The sequence below is a fragment of the Cervus elaphus genome, chromosome 22 (assembly GCF_910594005.1).
Source record: "Cervus elaphus chromosome 22, mCerEla1.1, whole genome shotgun sequence".
Classification (NCBI taxonomy): Eukaryota; Metazoa; Chordata; class Mammalia; order Artiodactyla; family Cervidae; genus Cervus; species Cervus elaphus.
This window is the reverse complement of record NC_057836.1, coordinates 27,818,717-27,833,393: the sequence shown is the minus strand read 5'-3', so window position 1 is coordinate 27,833,393 and position 14,677 is coordinate 27,818,717. Positions and strand designations below refer to the sequence as shown.

Sequence of the window (14,677 nt, the reverse complement as noted above, 5' to 3'; positions counted from 1 at the left end):
ATAAATTTCTCTGCCATGATAAAAAGAAAATGCATTTCTTGGTGTCATATATATCAATATTACTTATTAAACAGGGAATCTAAATTGTAAGATGAAAGAAAGGTCTTCTAACTGTCATAATCAGCAATCTTTGTTATTTGATTCAAGTAAAAAAATTTCTAGCATAAACTCAGGTTTCTTAGTATTATTTGAACAGTTCTGCAGATATTGCCTGGTGGCAAAACAGCTTCTAATGGTTCAGACAGTAAAAAAATCTGCCTGCAATGCAGGAGACCCAGGTTTGATCCATGGGTGGGGAAGATCCCCTGGATGAGAGTATGGCAACCCACTCCAGTTTCTTTCTTGGAGAATCCCATGGACAAAGGAGCCTGGCGGGCTACAGTCCATAGGGTCGGACATGACTGAAGCAACTCAGCACACATCGACAGATGGTCCCAAAATCCAATCCCCCTTCCACAACGGAGACTGATATTTTAGTATAAAAGATTTGTCATTTTCTCTGTTTAGTGTGTTCAGTTCTTATTTTAACAGTCACTTAGATACAGGCTTAAAAAAATCATACAGATTCACTGTATAGTTTCATTTCTTTATTTTGTAGGATTAAAAAGAGAAACTGGTAGTCAAACACTTGAGGTTGTATCCTGAATTTTTAAAAAAATACTATCTGAAATTTGTGTTTTTCATTATCATTTAAGTTTGTATCCATTAGCATGGTGATTTTTATTTGCTTGTTTGTTTATGTTTATTGTACACCTGGAGTTACTTTAGTGGTTTAGAATGTACTGGCTATAACTTCATTATCATGAAAACTATATAAGGTAGGTGATTCACAGATTCACTAAAAGTTACATTTGAGTCCAAAAGCAAATTCAGTTTTCTAACAAGATCCATTTTAATTGACGCTAAATTTTTTTTGAAATTTTGCTTTGACAAGTTTGCTTTGAAGGAAATCCAATTAATGAAAAGCTTGATTTCTCAAACAAACAAACTAGGGAATAATTGTTTTCCTGTAACAAGGAACTTGCTAGAGTATTCCTTTTAGAGAGAAAAGTCTTCTGTCATGTTTAGAATGTAATTAAACATTTATGTAACTTTTCATTGAAGAGTATCATTCACATGAACCTTCTCAGAAGCATTTCTCTTAGGTAAAATAGGTCATCTGAGCATAGATTCAACTACTAAGCTGAACACATGAGATCTTTACCCCAGCTTTGTGGGTGAGATTGTTAAACACGTCACCATGACTTAACTAGAATTCAGTTTATTCAGAAATGTAAACTTGTATTTTAAAATCACCATGACACCCACCTACAGCACAGTGTGTAAGACTGTATTTTTTATCTGTAGTTTGTTTATTGCGTATTTAATGGAAATATATTATGTGAGCTTCTGGAATATAATTCTAAAGAATGGAAAATTGTTTCCAGTGCTAGGTGGGAGCATGAAGTATAGATGGAGTATAACTGCATTCGTGATATAATTCTTCATTTTGCCAAAACTTACATTTAGTAAACAATTACTTCCCGGTATGGCAGGAAATAGTGTTTTGCTAGTTGACCTAAAAATGCAGCCAAGAAAAAGGACAGCTTCTGAAATTTGAGTTTGTTGGCAGAAGACATATTTCTCAGTGTTTCTTTAGTTTTAGGTTTATGGTGGGTGGATAGATTGAATTACTTTGGCATTATTAGCCATAGTTGGTTACTACAGAAATAATGTAAAATATACTTACTACTTGTGCTGATTCTCTTATATAGGTGGGCTTATAATTAAGATACATTGAGAAAATGGATAGACAAAATATCTGAGTGATGTTGAATAAGTTAATTTTCAAAATGTACTCAAGCAAAATCTGTTTACTTGGGCATATTCAACTATTTATTTTGACTCTTGACATATATGAAATAAAACTGGTAAATGTCAATTATTTTCTTCATTTCTATGCATGAATAGTCACATACAATTTAGTGCTCATAAGTATAGAAGAAATGTGAAATATGATACAGGCTTCTCTTGATTATTGTTAATTGTCCATATTTTCCTAGGAAATACTTTGTTTCTCCTTGAAGGATTCTTTTGCTTCAGATATGCTGAAAGTTTGATATTTTTGAGAAAACTGTCATTTTTTTTTTTATCTAGGGAGTTTCGGAAAATGAATGTTTAAAGAAAGCTTTTTCTTTAAAAAGCTTTTTTTTTTGTTTTTGGTTAAAGTGCTACTTTAACAGCATTTGAAGTGCTTCATCCTAAAATTGGATTTTCCTCCTTCTTTGATCATTTGTTTGTTTCTACTGATTTCCTGAGAGCAGGACATAAAAACTGAAGAACAGCCAAGTGGTCTTAACAGATGGGAAGACATGTGTCCACATTCATGTATCTGGTCTCCTACTCTAGCATTTGCCATGAGGTTGGCTATAACCAATGGTCCAGAGATAAGACAGTACTTAGTGGTACTTGGGTGAATTAAACTCTTCATCTTGGCCTCATGAGGAAGATTATAAAAAACTACTACAGCATCATCTCTACTACTTCCACTAATAATAATGGGTGGTAGTGGTTTACTTGCTAGATTGTGTCTGTTTGTGACCTCATGGACTGTAGCCCGCCACACTCCTCTGTCCATCAGTTTTCCTAGGCAAGAATGCTGGACTGGTTTGCCATTTCTTTCTCCAGGGGATCTTCCCAACCCAGGGATTGAACCTTCATCTCCTGCATTGTAGGCGGTCTCCATTGCAGACAGATTCTTTACTGCTGAGCCACTCAAAATGCACTATCATCTGGCCCATTTGTTAATGTTATTTGTGATACAAGAACCCTGCAAATTCTGTTTTCTTTTTCTGTTTTAGAGATGAGGAAAATTGAAACTTAGAGAAATTAATTAGTTTTCCAAAGTATATTCACCTGGAAAGTGGCAGATCTCAAATTCAAATCATCTCTGCATGACCCTATGCTTTTTGTATTTTGTTACCAGCTCTAGGTATTCGTATTATCTCCAAAACGTGGTAATCCAAGAGAAATGAATAACTTGTTGCAAGTTAACTCTCGATTGTTATCGTAAGTTAACTTTAGCTGTTATAAAATCTTTTGTTGGTATGACAACTTTGCTCCTCAGTCGTGACTGTCACTGTTCATGTAATGCAAATAGGGTATTTACAATTCTGGATGTATTACATATGATTGCAAAAAACACAATTGTAATTATTTATTATAAGACATAGGGGCAAAAACAAATACCATATATTAACACGTATGTAAGAAGTCTACCAGGCTTCCCTGGTAGCTCAGCTGGTAAAGAAGACGCCTGCAATTCAGGAGACCCCAGTTCGATTCCTGGGTTGGGAAGATCCCCTGGAGAAGGGATTAGCTACCCACTCCAGTATTCTTGGGCTTCCTTGGTTGCTCAGATGGTAAAGAATCATCCTGCAATGTGGAAGACCTGGATTCCATCCCTGAGTTGGGAGAATCCTCTGGAGGAAGGCATGGGAACCCATTCCAGTATTCTTGCCTGGAGAATTGCCACGGACAGAGCAGCCTGCTGGGCTACAGTCCACGGGGTCGCAAAGAGTCGGACATGACTGAGCAACTAAGCACATGGAATCAAGAAAAATGGTACTGATGAACCTATTTGCAGGGCAGGAATAGAGACATAAGTGTAGAGAACGGACTTATGGATTGGGGCAGGGGTGGGTGATTGTGAAGGAGAGGAGGAGATGAATTGAGAGAGTAGCATTGACAGATATACACTACCATGTGTAAATAGCTAGTGAGAAGCTGCTGCATATCATAGGGCGCTCAGCTTGGTGCTCTGTGATGACTTAAAAGGGTGAGATGGGAGAGTAGGAGGGAGACTCAGGAGGGAGGAGACATATGTATACATATAGCTGATTCAGTGAACATGTATACACATAGCTGATTCACTTCCTTGTATAGCACAAACTAACACAACATTGTAAAGCAATTGAGCTTGAGGGGAAAAAAAAGACATAGAATGTCCAATACTAAGAAATTACTGCTTTTTACCAAGTCACCTATTTGAAACAATAAGTATGACAATTTATATATATTAGTATAATTGTCAACTTTGTAAATCAGTCTTTTTGAAATTTCAAGACTGGGGCATTCAAGGTAATAGAATCTATGCTCTTCCTATCCATACAGATAAGGAGTGCTTGCAGTCACTCTCTTTTATGAAGTTTCATATGTACTGAAGTGTGTTTACAGGCCTGAGCTCACATTTCTATTTTGCTGCTTATTAATTCTCTATACACAGCACTCTAAGCATCAGATTTTAATACTAAAATAAACAGTAAAATATCAGCTTCAAAGTATTGCTATGAGGATTAATTGAAATAAAATAAAAATTAAATGAAATGAAGTAATATATAAGTGAAGATACTATTGCAATTCACTATCAAGTATTAGTTATTATCATCAGCAGTATCATATCTTTTTGACTTTATCACTTGCTAACCTAGTAACAAGACTGAACAATTCATTGTAACCAGATGTTCTAATCTTTTTCTTAGGCAATAATCACATATAATCTACATCAGATTTCTGAGATTAAAAAAAAAATCATATAGCGCTCATTTTTATAAATGGAAAAACCAGGAAATCATTATAGAATGTGAGATCATTGAAGCAGTGTGCTTCAACAAAAAAAATCACAAAAACTGATCTCTTCTTTCCTGCATAAATGCTTGTCCAAGGAAGCATGGATGCCTGCCTTTGCATACACTGGTGTGCATGAGAGCCATTAATAGTCTATACAAACACTTGCCTGTGAATATTATTATATAAGCACATTCATCTAGGTAGGACTGTAGGGTAGATTTCAGTCTCATTTGAAGGTTATATTGTAGTTCCACTTTGAAGGTATAAGAAATTTCCTTTTAATTAAACCATTTTGGTATAATAGAATTAGGTTTTCATTACCCCCAAATGATTGAAATATATATGAACAGCAACACATGCACACACATACACACACACACACATACGTATGTACCAGTCAATCAGAAGTCTTTCACTCTCCTTAATTAATTATTGAACTCAGGTTTAAAATAATTGTTGTGTAATAAATGAGTGTATTTACCTTTGCTTTTCTCTGAAGAATAAGATTTAGTTCATTTACAGCATCTGTAATTTGTTTGGTCTCCACACATCCCAGGACACTGCATATATTTTTCACTTCTTCGATAACATTATCCACATTTTGCTGTAGATGAAAAGATTGATACCTTTTAGTTTATTGAAATCAAGAGGACACTAATATATATTTAAACTACCTCTCTACCTAGGAAGAGGAAACGGAATAAAAAATGATTGTTTCCATGCAAAAGAGTCTCAGGACTGGTTACCCTGTGATCTAAGCATGATTTGCATTGAGTGAATGCTGAAAACTAAGACTATCAGTCCTAGTTGATATATATCAACTCTAACATTATCTGATATAAAATGGGCGAGAGAAGAGACAGAGACAGAGAGAGAGACTGAAAGTCTCTGGTTCCTGCAAAATACTTGGAAAACCAGACAAGTTATAGCAGATCTGTGTAGAGTGCAGAATACATTTATTTTTGTAAGCACTGTACACAAAGGCAAAATTATTAAAAATCAGAGTTCAGAACAAACGTGGGACAATGAAGTTTGGTACTGGGGGTGTTAGGTAATCATTTGATTATACTGTATTTTAAGCTTATGATGTTTCAAAAATAAAATCACTGATGACAAGTACAGTCCACAGAAATGCCCAAATATTCTTAAAATCAAAATTACTGTCTCTGCTTAAGATAGTTATACACAGATTTTGTGTCACAGTTCTAAGAGCTTTTATTTTTTTTTTTTTAATTTCTAAGGTTTCACATGTTCTTAAACTTAGCTTTCATTAAAAAAAAAAACTGCCCTATTTTGACCTTATTCTTTTTTATTTTTTATCAGTAATTATTGAGAAATCTTTTTTTCTTTAATCCTTTGCTAATCATTTTTAACTCTATAATATTTTAATGTATTTTATCTATATCACTAATAAAGTTGGCTTTTCAAAACACATTAGCTCTATCAAGTCTAGAATCACAGTCATTCCAATGGAGAATTTCAATGGAGTTTATTTCAAGAGAGATGGAAAAATTTTTTTTCACACAAAGATATGAATTCATAATACAAAAGATTTTAACTCTACTTATTCTAGATCATTTTCTTATCAAAATATTATCAATATAAAGACAAAAAAGTGGGTATTATATTAAGAATATCATTTTGTGTCTTTTGTGGAAGAACAAAGCTTTTTAATATATCTCCAGTACCTTTTATAATGATTTTATAAACATTGAAAACTGTTGACAAAAACCTAGAAAGAATGGCTAATTAATACAATGAAAGAGACAATCAGGACTCCAAAATTGTCAACAGACTTGATTAGTGAGCTAAAAACAAAACAAAACAAAACAAACAAAAAAATGAACTTAATTGGGTTCTTGGATCTTAAGTCTTCACAGATTAAGAAAATATAACTACTCAGTTATAACATGGGAAGAAAAATTTATTACTAATGCATGTGGAAAAAGCTCAGTTATTTTATTTATGTGTGAAATAAATGAGTCCACACTGATGTGGCTGCCAGAAGAGCTACTTTATTATTAAATTGGAAGATATGTACTCTCCAGAACCAGAAAGTTAGAGCTCAGCAAATGTATATAATCTGAACTGAGGTTAGTGTTGAGTATCACATTTGACACTGGACTTAACACACCAAATTTTTCCCAAAGAGAGCAATCCAACTATTAATATGATATGAATATACTCTTCTGAAAGAAATAATAAATTCTATTTCCAGCTCTGCAATAGGGTTACATGTGATAAAATCCTGATTCTGTCCTATTCTACTTATGGCCATTATCAAAATTATTTAACTTCCGTGGATCTGAAGTCCCTCATCTGTAGAATTGGAACAATAGTAATTACTTATTATGATTATTAAATAATAATTAATTTTTATTATCTGGAGAAGAAATGGCAACCCACTCCAGTATTCTTGCCTGGAGAATCCCATGAACAAAGGAGCCTGGTGGGCTACAGTCCATGGAGTCGCAAAGAGTCAGACATGGCTGAGTAACTAACACACAACACACAATTATTATTAAGGTTAAATAAGGCAAAATTGGAAAAGTCCTTGGCAAAGAATGTGGGCTAAATTTTAGTTAGTTCATTTTTAATTAGTTCATTTTTATCCACTCAAAGAGATTTTTTGGTTTATAAGAGAAATCAGACACTGTTCATGCCCAGGTAACTAATAAGATAAAAATTAAGAAATATTAAAACTATGAGAGAGATGTGTATTAGGTTCTGAGTGAATGAATTTGCTTTTCATTTGTACATTCTTGGTAGTTATGAGATACATGTGAATTTGTTGAAATTCATGAAATATTACTAGTTAAAGTGCAAATGTTGGGTTGACTGGGTCACTCAATAACTAATTTATTTCATCTGTTATTGTAGTCTTGTAGTGCCTCTTGTCTGATCTATTTATCTCATTTGATCTGCATAAAAATTCAGAAAGATAAATATTTCATTTTTGAGTCACCACAATTACTAGAATATGTTAAATGAAATGTTGCCATTGTAGAATTAACTTGGTGACTAACTAGATTGAGTGCAACAGGGATATTGGATTGAAGATGTTTTCAAAATTTCATATTTGGAAAACCAAGACAGAGTGCCATGAGTTATGGCAAAATATGAAGTTTTGGTGGAATTGTGATGTGTGTATATTTTTGATACACAGAACTTGAGTTGCCAATGGAGAAACCAAATAGACTCAGCCTCTGGATGTTGGGAAAATGCAGCTGAGTTCTAGCTCTTGCAGCTGTAGGGCTGAGTACACATGGACACCTTACACACACACACACAGTGTACACATATAAACATTAGCTGAACCATAAGAAAAAATGTAAATCCAAAGTTTAGCCCAAAACAAACATAGGATAAATCTGTGGATGACAGAAATTTAATGAGGGAATTTAAAGGGTGAGCATTAGCTTCAACATGGATATGTCAGTAGCCTGGGAAAATGTCAGTGGACTTAGATACTGGTGTTTACTGCTTAGAATGGGACAAGTGCTGAAATTTTAGACCTAAACCTATTGGTTGAGGTAGGAGAAGGGACAGACCTGGGACTGAGATCCCTGACACTGGATTGTCACCTGCAAAAATGCGGAAAAAACAGTGCCTACTGACCAGGAGAACATTTGAGGAATTCTCTGTCAACCTGGGCATTGCGTAAGGAAAATGATTACCTGAGGAACTGTTATGTGTAGCTATGGGGTATTAATTTGCACTACCCTTAGCAGGAATATATGCTAAAAATAATGCCAGTGTTGTTACTATTTTGGACTCAGGCAGAAGCAAATGCAAAACTTTTCTGACCCCAAACCACAAGGGCTTTGGGTGATCCATCATGAAGAATTTGTCCCTGATTTCAAGAGATAACAAAGCTTAGATTTGAGTGTTATTTTCATAGAGGTGATACCCAACAAAGAAATTGGATTTGATTGTCCAGAAGGAAAATATAAATAGAGGAAATAAAAATGGAAACCTGGGTATATAACATTTCAGAGCATTTAATATTTAGATGATGAAGGAGGAAGTATGGGTCACAGTTGGAGCACACAAAGTTTTGAGACATAAGCCATAAGCCTGCAGTTTAATGGGCATAAAGGAAATATAATAGAAGGTATTAGAAAGTTTCAGTTTGGAAAAAAGAAAAAGGAAAAACAATCACTTTCAAGTATACAATGACCTTTCAAGTAAAAAGGGGATTAGATTTACAGTAAGTTCTGGAATGATAAATTAGAACAAACGATTGCACATTTAGGGAATTTCATTTTGGCTCAGTGTGAGAAACTCATTTTGGCTTGATATTTCGGAAGAATTATTTTTTCCCAAAATTGAGTAGGCTGCCTTGTGAGTAGAGACTTCTTCCACGTTACAGGTGTGCAGGCAATCAGGATGTTTAGAGGAAATTTTTGCGTTAAATAGGAGTTTGAAGTAGCCTACTGTAAAGTCTTTCTAACTCTATGGATTAGTGAAAACTAACAATACTGCTGTGATGTTATTTTATGTGCTATATTCTAACCTTAGAAATAATTGATGTAGACTCTGAAGGAGCACCAGTCTAATACTTTAGAGATTAAGCATATTTGTAATGTATTTTGAACACTGCAGAAGATTGGTGATAAACTTTCCTCCCCATCTTTTTTGAAAACAAAACTAAACTAAGAGCCTAAGTTTCATGTCCCTGACCCCATTCCCTTAATTTAGCTATGAGGGAGACCAAAGCAATAATGTGTTTAAACAGCTTGCTGTTTTCCAGGATTTTTAAAATAAATCTTAATTAATTTCTATTTCTGTTTACATACTAAAAATTATCAAATTCAATTAATTATCAAATTCAGGAGACAAATTGAGAATTTAGAATCATTTTTATTCCAGGTTCAGCGGTTAGTGCTATTATAAATTGCTCCTTAAAGATTAAAAATTGTCTCTGGAGTTTCATTTCAGCTTAAAATGTAGAGCTTTGGACCCACTGTTGAAATAGAAAAAGGCAGACAGTATACAAAGAAATAATTTTTCCTGACTGCATTAGAGATTTGAGGTCAAAAGGTGACCAAGTAGACTAAATTCCAAAGAGTGGCAGGCCCTGCCAAGGGGAGATGGAGCACAAAAATGTCTTTGGCCTTTGGCAGAGCCCAGGAGAATGAAATGACCACTATATACGAGGGTAAGAATAAATCAGCCAAAATTTCAGCAGATTCTTAAAGGCTAGATGTGAGCAAGCATGTCAGTCTGAAATAATCTGGGAGTTCAAGACACAAGGAGAGTTAGCAGTCATTTGTAAGCTCGTCTTGGACACCTACCAGTTATTCAGGGGAAATAATGAAGACGGTGCAGGAAACTGAAGGTCCATTCATTGGCCTTCTAGGGGAAACCCTATATCTGTAGATCTTCCTCTGATAAGAAGCAGAAACTCTAAGCTACTGGTTTATGATACTAGAAAAATGATAATACGAGAGGAGACAGATATCCTCTGTGATCCTGAGTGCAGGCAAAAATCTCTTGCTTTGGAGGAAGGGAGAAAAAGCAAACAGCCTGCCTCACAGGGATAAGTGGGACACGGGTTAAGATCCTTTGCTGGTGAGAGAATGGTTGAAGCAAAAACCTGTTGTTCCTGGGGAAAAGACTGGGGACCCAGTATGGAGTCCAGGATCTCACATGGGTACCAGTCCGAAGTCAGGAACCAAGAGGAAGGACAGAAAACTGTCTCCTGTACAAGATTAAGTGCAGATATAAGATACAGTTTGGCTGCCAGAAAGTTCCAATATAAGGCAGAAATGCTCAGACAGTTCCAATCCTGAGATTCAAAAACACAGCCTAAGGCTGTTGTTGATCGTTACCTCAAAATTCCCTTTATTTTAATACAAAAATGAGTCTATTTTGAATAATAAACAATAGCAGAGTACACTAGGAGAGAGACAGTAGTGTTGAGAGAGATCGTCTCTGTGACCTGGCAAACGGGCTGTTGAAAGCTGAAGAACAGAGAAAAAGATTCTAGTATTACAGGTGTTCTAAATCTGTATAGGTGATGGTAACGAACCATTAGGGGAATTTGAAGTCTGAAGTGCCCTGACTATAATGATAGGAAGAACGAAACACAAAGCTCAAATCCAGACTAGATTTACCAACTCTACATACAAATAGCGTAACAGAAGAGCATTGCCCATATCCAGGTATGAATACAATTAACCTCAGTCTCTAGTATTGTTCAATATGGGATGTTTAGGACTCAATACAATATTGGGATCTATACCAAAAAACCAAGATATAACAATCCATTGTCAGTAGATGAAACAACTAACAAAACCAAACTAATAAATGACCCAGATGTTAGAACAATCAGACAAGGACTTTTAAGTAACTATGATTAGCATGGGACAGGACATAGTGGAAAATGTAGACGACAGGCATGAACAGATGGGGATTTCAGCAGAGAAGTGAAAACGATGTACAAGAGGCAAGTGGAAATCATAGAAATATAAGAATATACTTGATACTAGAGATGAAGAATTCTTTCAATTGATTAAACATCAATCTGAGCATCAGATTGAACACAGTGAAGTAAAGTATCAGTGAAATTGAAGATAGATCAAGAGAAACCATCCTACCGAAACACAAAGAGGAAAATGAGTGGGAAGAAAAACCAGTACACACCATCCAAACCTGTCAGAGGCATTTACGCATTTGGAGTTCTGGAAAGATAAAAATGGGGGAGAGACATATTTAAAGAGATGATGGCCAACATATCAAAATTCATAGGATACCACTAAAAGTTAGAGGGAAATTTATGACTTTAAACTTTGAATGATTCTATGTTATTGAATTAGAAGAAACTGAATTTATCATAAATCCTTCCCATAAGGAAAATTCTATAAACAGATGGTTTCGTTGGTAAATTTTATCAAACATCTAAGAAAGAAAGAAAACCAAATCTACACAAATTATTTCAGAATGCAGTCAGCCAGAGGGAACATTTCTTAACTTATTTTATAAAGCTAGCATTATTTCAATGTTAAAATCAAGCCACAATATTAGAAGAAAAGCACAGACTGATGTCTCTCATAAACACAGATGCAGATAGCCTTAACAAAATATTTGCCAATTGAAGCCAGAAATATACAGAAAGAGTTCTAAGTCATTACAGTTCAGTTCAGTCACTCAGTCCTGTCTGGGGTTTTTGCGACCCCAGGGAATGCAGCATGCCAGGCTTCCCTGTCCATCTCCAACTCCCGCAACTTGCTCAAAGCAATCCATCGAGTCGGTGATGCCATCCAACCATCTCATCCTCTGTCATCCCCTTCTCCTCCTGCCTTCAATCTTTCCCAGCATTAGGATCTTTTCCAGTGAGTCAGTTCTTTGCATCACATGGCTAAACATTGGAGCTTCATCTTCAGCATCAGTCTTTCCAATGAATATTCAGGAAATTTCCTTTAGGATTGACTGGTTTGATAACCTTTCAGTCCAAGAGATTCTCAAGAGTCTTCTCCGACACTAAAGTTCAGAAGCATCAATTCTTCGGCACTCAGCTTTCTTTATGGTCCAACTCTTACATCCATACATGACTACTGGAAAAACCACAGCTTTCAATAGATGGACCACTGTTGGCAAAATAATGTCTGCTTTTTAATATGCTGTCTAGGTTGGTCGTAGCTTTTCTTCCAAGGAGCAAGCATCTTTTAATTTCATGGCAGCAGTCACCATCTGCAGCGATTTTGGAGCCCAAGAAAATAAAGTCTGTCACTATTTCCATTGTTTCCCCATTTGTTTGCCTTGAAGTGATGGGACTAGATGCAATGATCTTAGTTTTTTGAATGTTGAGTTTTAAGCCAGATTTTCACTCTCCTCTTTCACTTTCATCAAGAGGCTCTTTTAGGCTGGTGTCATCTGCATTTCTGAGGTTATTGATATTTCTCCCGACAATCTTGATTCCAGCTTGTGCAGTGTTTCTCATGATGTACTCTGCATATAAGTTAAATAAACAGGATGTCAATATACAGCCTTGACGTAGTCCTTTCCCAATTTGGGACAAGTCTGTTGTTGTATCTGGTTCTAACTGTTTCTTTTTGCACTACATACAGATTTTTCAGAAGGCAAGTAAGGTGGTCTGGTATTCCCATGTCTTTAAGAATTTTTCACAGTTTGTTGTGATCCACATAGTCAAAGGCTTAGTCATAGTCAATAAAATAGAAGTAGGTGTTTCTCTGGAACTCTCTTGCTTTTCGATGACTGACAGATGTTGGCAATTTGATCTCTGGTTCCTCTGCCTTTTCTAAATCCAGCTTGAACATTGGGAATTCTTGGTTCACGTACTGTTGAACCCTAGCTTGGAGAATTTTGAGCATTACTTTGCTACCATGTGAGATGAGTGCAATTGTGCGGTAGTTTGAACATTTTGGGCATTGCCTTTCTTTGGGATTGGAATGAAAACTGACCTTTTCCAGTCCAGTGGCCACTGCTGAGTTTTCCAAATTTGCTGACATATTGAGTGCAGCACTTTTACAGCATCATCTTTTAGGATTTGAAACAGCTCAGCTGGAATTCCATAACCTCCACTAGCTTTGTTCATAGTGATGCTTCCTAAGGGCCACTTGACTTTGCATTCCAGGATGTCTGGCTCTAGGTGAGTGATCACACCATCATGGTTATCTGGGTCATGAAGATCTTTTTTGTATAGTTCTTCTGTGTATTCTTGCCACCTCGTCTTAATGTCTTTTGCTTCTTTTAGGTCCATACCATTTCTGTCCTTTATTGTGCTCATAATTGCATGAAATGTTCCCTTAGTATTTCTAATTATCTTGAAGAGCTCTCTAGTCTTTCCCATTTTATTGTTTTCTTCTATTTCTTTGTATTGATCACTGAAGAAGGCTTTCTTCTCTCTCCTTGCTATTCTTTGGAACTCTGCATTCAACTGAGTATATCTTCCTTTTCTCCTTTGCCTTTAGCTTCTCTTCTTTTCACAGCTATTTGCAAGGCCTCCTCAGACAACCATTTTTCCTTTTCTGCATTTCTTTTTCTTGGGGATATTCTTGATAACTGTCTCTTGTACAATATTACGAAACTCTGTCCATAGTTCCTCAGGCACCCTCTCTATCAGATCTAATCCCTTGAATCTACTTGTCACTTTCACTGTATAATCATAAGGGATTTGACTTAGGTTATACCTGAAATGGTCTAGTGGTTTTCCCTACTTTCTTCAATTTAGGTCTGAATTTTGCAGTAAGGAGTTCATGACCTGAGCCACAGTCTTGTGGCTCCTGGTCTTGTTTTTGCTGACTGTGTAGAGCTTCTCCATCTTTGGCTGCAAAGGATATATCAATCTGATTTTGGTATTGACTGTCTGGTGATGTCCATGTGTAGAGTCTTCTCTTGTGCTGTTAGAAGAAGGTTTTTGCTATGACCAGTGTGTTCTTTTGGCAAAATTCTGTTAGCCTTTGCCCTGCTTCATTTTGTAATTCAAGGCCAAACTTATCTGTACTCCAGGTATCTCTTGACTTCCTACTTTGGCTTTCCAGTCTCCTATGATGAAGTACACATTTTTTTTTGGTGTTAGTTCTAGAAGACCTTGTAGGTTGTTATAGAACCATTCAACTTCAGCTTCTTTGAGGTTGAGGCATAGACCTAAATTACTGTGATATTGAATGGTTTGCCTTGGAATGGAACAGAAATCATTCTGTCATTTTTGAGATTGTATTTTGGATTCTTTTGTTGACTATGATGGCTACTCCATTTCTTCTAAGGAATTCTTGCCCACAGTATGAGATATAATGGTCATCTGAGTTAAATTCGCCTATTCCAGTCCATTTTAGTTCACTGATTCCTAAAATGTTGATGTTTACTCTCGCCATCTCCTGTTTGACCACTTCCAATTTACTTTGATTCATGGACCTAACATTCCAAGTTCCTATTCAATATTGTTCTTTACAGCATCGGACTTGACTTCCATCACCAGTCGGCAGGTGGATTCTCTACCATTAGTTCCACCTGAGAAGCCCCTCACTGTGTCTATAGTAGTGCAAAGATTTTTCAAAAATTGAAAAGAATAAATGAGAAAATCATACACCCATATGTATAGGTA

The 14,677-nt window shown here is 35.8% G+C and overlaps 1 protein-coding gene across 1 annotated transcript in view; it reads right to left on the bottom strand.

The window, feature by feature from the left end:
• PIK3C2G (phosphatidylinositol-4-phosphate 3-kinase catalytic subunit type 2 gamma) overlaps positions 1-14,677 on the bottom strand; it is a 410,949-nt gene that overhangs the window by 318,230 nt on the left and 78,042 nt on the right. The window contains exon 9 of the mRNA XM_043882432.1: positions 5,090-5,212. Within this exon, the coding sequence (XP_043738367.1) occupies positions 5,090-5,212 (123 nt within the window). The remainder of the gene's footprint in view (positions 1-5,089; positions 5,213-14,677) is intronic.